General features: G+C 31.1%; 1 protein-coding gene across 1 annotated transcript; it reads left to right on the plus strand.

Moving 5' to 3' along the window:
* Positions 1-363: 363 nt before the first annotated feature.
* LOC105627994 (Late embryogenesis abundant (LEA) hydroxyproline-rich glycoprotein family) lies at positions 364-1,352 on the plus strand. Its single transcript, XM_012209279.4, has one exon. The coding sequence runs from the start codon at positions 522-524 to the stop codon at positions 1,143-1,145; it is 624 nt and encodes a 207-aa protein (XP_012064669.1). The 5' UTR covers positions 364-521; the 3' UTR covers positions 1,146-1,352.
* The last annotated feature ends 1,517 nt before the right edge of the window (positions 1,353-2,869 follow it).

The following is a 2,869-nucleotide window of genomic DNA, read 5'->3' on the forward strand; positions in this document are numbered from 1 at the left end:
ATTGTGGCAGCATATTCTTCTTTTCATATTGATTCAAAAACGAAATAAATAAACAAAAAAAAAAAAAAAATTAAAGCATTATACTATGAATAGAGTGAACAAATATGCGCTGGAATGATGAATGAAAGCTTTAAAGTGTCCTATGTCTAACTGATCATGAAGTACATTTCTAATGAATCTTGAAACATTCTATCTGAAGAAAAGAACAATCTGACCTAAAGAATCGCTCAGATCTCTTGAGTTTCTCACAAGAAATGTTAAAGAGAAAAAGTGATATAATAACAATGAAGAAAAAAAGCAAATTAAAGGGGAAATTTCAAATTTAAAAGAGAGATTCTCAATTCTTGTATCTAACCTATTAATTTAATATAGGTCCAGCAAATCCTTTCCCACCAAAGCATAATCTTGGATTATCTTTGCCCTAATCAATGTATTAATCCCTGCCTTCTCTTTATCCTCTATAAAACTATAACCAGATTGGATCACTCCTAGAAGAACCATACATCCACATATCCTTCACAATGGCCGGTGGTAATACTACCCAACAGCCTGCAGCGGCCACAGCACAAGCCTCTGGCCGGCCGGCCCACTCGAAAATGCTGGGAATCATTGCTATAGTCATACTAACCTTAATAGTGCTTGTGGGTATAGCTGTGCTAATCACTTGGCTAGTAATCAAGCCAAAACAGATTGTCTACTCCGTTGAAAATGGTTCGATCAATAACTTTAACCTCCACTATAACCACCTAAATGCCTCATTTGACTTCGTCATTAGGGCACATAACCCTAATCGCAGAATCTCTATATATTATGATTCTATTGAAGTTTCTTTATCTTATGATGATCAAACCATTGCTTTTAACACTCTTGAGCCATTTTATCAACCTCGCCGGAATATTACTCAGCTGGAGCCAAAGCTTGAAGCCAGAGAGGTGGCATTGTCAAATGGGTTGTCTAGAGACTTGAGGCTTGAAAGAAGATCAGGACAGTTTCAATTAGATGTTATGCTTCATGCAAGAATTAGATTTAAGGTTGGAGTATTGAAATTGAGGCATAGAACTCTGAAGGTTTTGTGTCCCTCAGTGCCGGTACACTTTCCTTCTACAAAGATTGCTCAAAGGACTTACTGTGATATAGAGTACTGAATTATATTAAGGGTATGTGATTTTTATTTATAGGATTGTTTTCTTCTTACATTTCTTTTGCTTCTCTTCATTGGTGATTGGTGTGAATTCTTTTTTATGTTTACCTTTTTTTTTAGGTATTATATTAAGAGCTTTTATTATTGTTGTTAATTTGTTCTTATGATTTGTATTTTTTTTTATTAATATTTTTTTATGGGAGCATAATTATATTCAGCTTGTATAATCATTTCACCATCATCACTATTTTTCTACTTAGTATATCTAGTCTATTCAGTAAAATTAGATGTTTTGATGGTTGTTAGTTGTTTTAGTAGTATTCAGCTATTAGTTGTTTGAATAGTTTTTCATAAAAAGCTAAAAACTAAATGTTACATATATTAATTTTTTATAAAATGCTATTTTAATTTTTAAAAGCTAGTATAAATGCTATATTATCAAACACTGTAAAAAATTGCGTCAGTCAAAATCCTAAAAGCTACTTAAAAAAGCTGTTGCCAAACATAACATAGTCAAGAATATATCTCATAACTATAATTATTAAACTCGGCCTAATCTGACGGGTCAACTCAGAGAACTGGTGAACCAGCCTCAAATACAAGTCGGTTTTGCTTTTGAACCATTTAAGGAAAAAAAAACTGGATTGAACTGGTTGATTGAAGGTGGAATTGATCGATCCATGCAGACCCGATTAATTCAGAGAATTTTTTTAATATTTTAATTATTTTTATTTTATTGTAATTATTTTAAATTATAATTATTTAATTAATATATTATTAATATTTTTATGATCCACCCATTAATCCACTCATTAAATCAATGATCCATCCACCCAATTCTTTAGCTGGGTATGTTCGAACCGAGTTTAATATATTCTTAGCTTACAACATAAGGGTATCAAATGTTCTAAACGTTATATATTCTAAGCTTCACACACTTCTTTCTTTTTAAAATTCTATGATAAAAAACATTATTATTATTATTAGTTGGGCCTAATTGAAAAAAAGAACTTGGAATTTGTCTTACAATAAGCTAAGCTATTTATGATTTCAAAATTAGCAATTTTAGAATTTATATTAACATCAATATAAAAATTTTTAAATGAGTAAGGAGTTCCTTATAATCAAAGCAATAAGGTATAATTGATTTTAAAATCTTAAAGATTAATTTGTAACCTAATTTAACATTCCAACATCAGACTGTGAAAATTCTCATAATATAAAATTAGTAATTTTATTAAAATAATAAAGACCATGATATTGAGCATTTGTTCCTTATTAGATCCCGGTGGGCTTTCTAATTTGGGCTGCATCTTCAAAATTTAGGGCCCAGGTCACCTGTTTGCGTGTTAATTTGGAATTGCCAATTTGCTATCATGTAAAACAAGGGTGATTATAGGAATGGTTTATGGGCTTCGAACAAACATTACGTTCAAGAGGCCCATTATCATAATGGGCTATGGCTCATTAAAATTCATTTGGGACAATGACGGGGGTGTCCTTTTGTGCATTGAGCTATAATATTTTGTTTAGACTTACTTACTCCTAGTGTACGGGTAATCAAGCTGATAGGGTAGAGCTATTTGGTGAAAATGAGGGTATTCTTGACTTTTTATTTGAAAAATGGATAAATTACAAAACGGTATTTTGCTATTGATTTAGTATATGGATGCTCATACATACCCATATAGGCAAATCTTTTTCTATTTTTCATACTATAGAAATTTA

Source organism: Jatropha curcas, chromosome 1 (genome assembly GCF_041381405.1).
Source record: "Jatropha curcas cultivar XTBG-Jc1 chromosome 1, XTBG_Jcur_1.0, whole genome shotgun sequence".
Taxonomy (NCBI): domain Eukaryota; kingdom Viridiplantae; phylum Streptophyta; class Magnoliopsida; order Malpighiales; family Euphorbiaceae; genus Jatropha; species Jatropha curcas.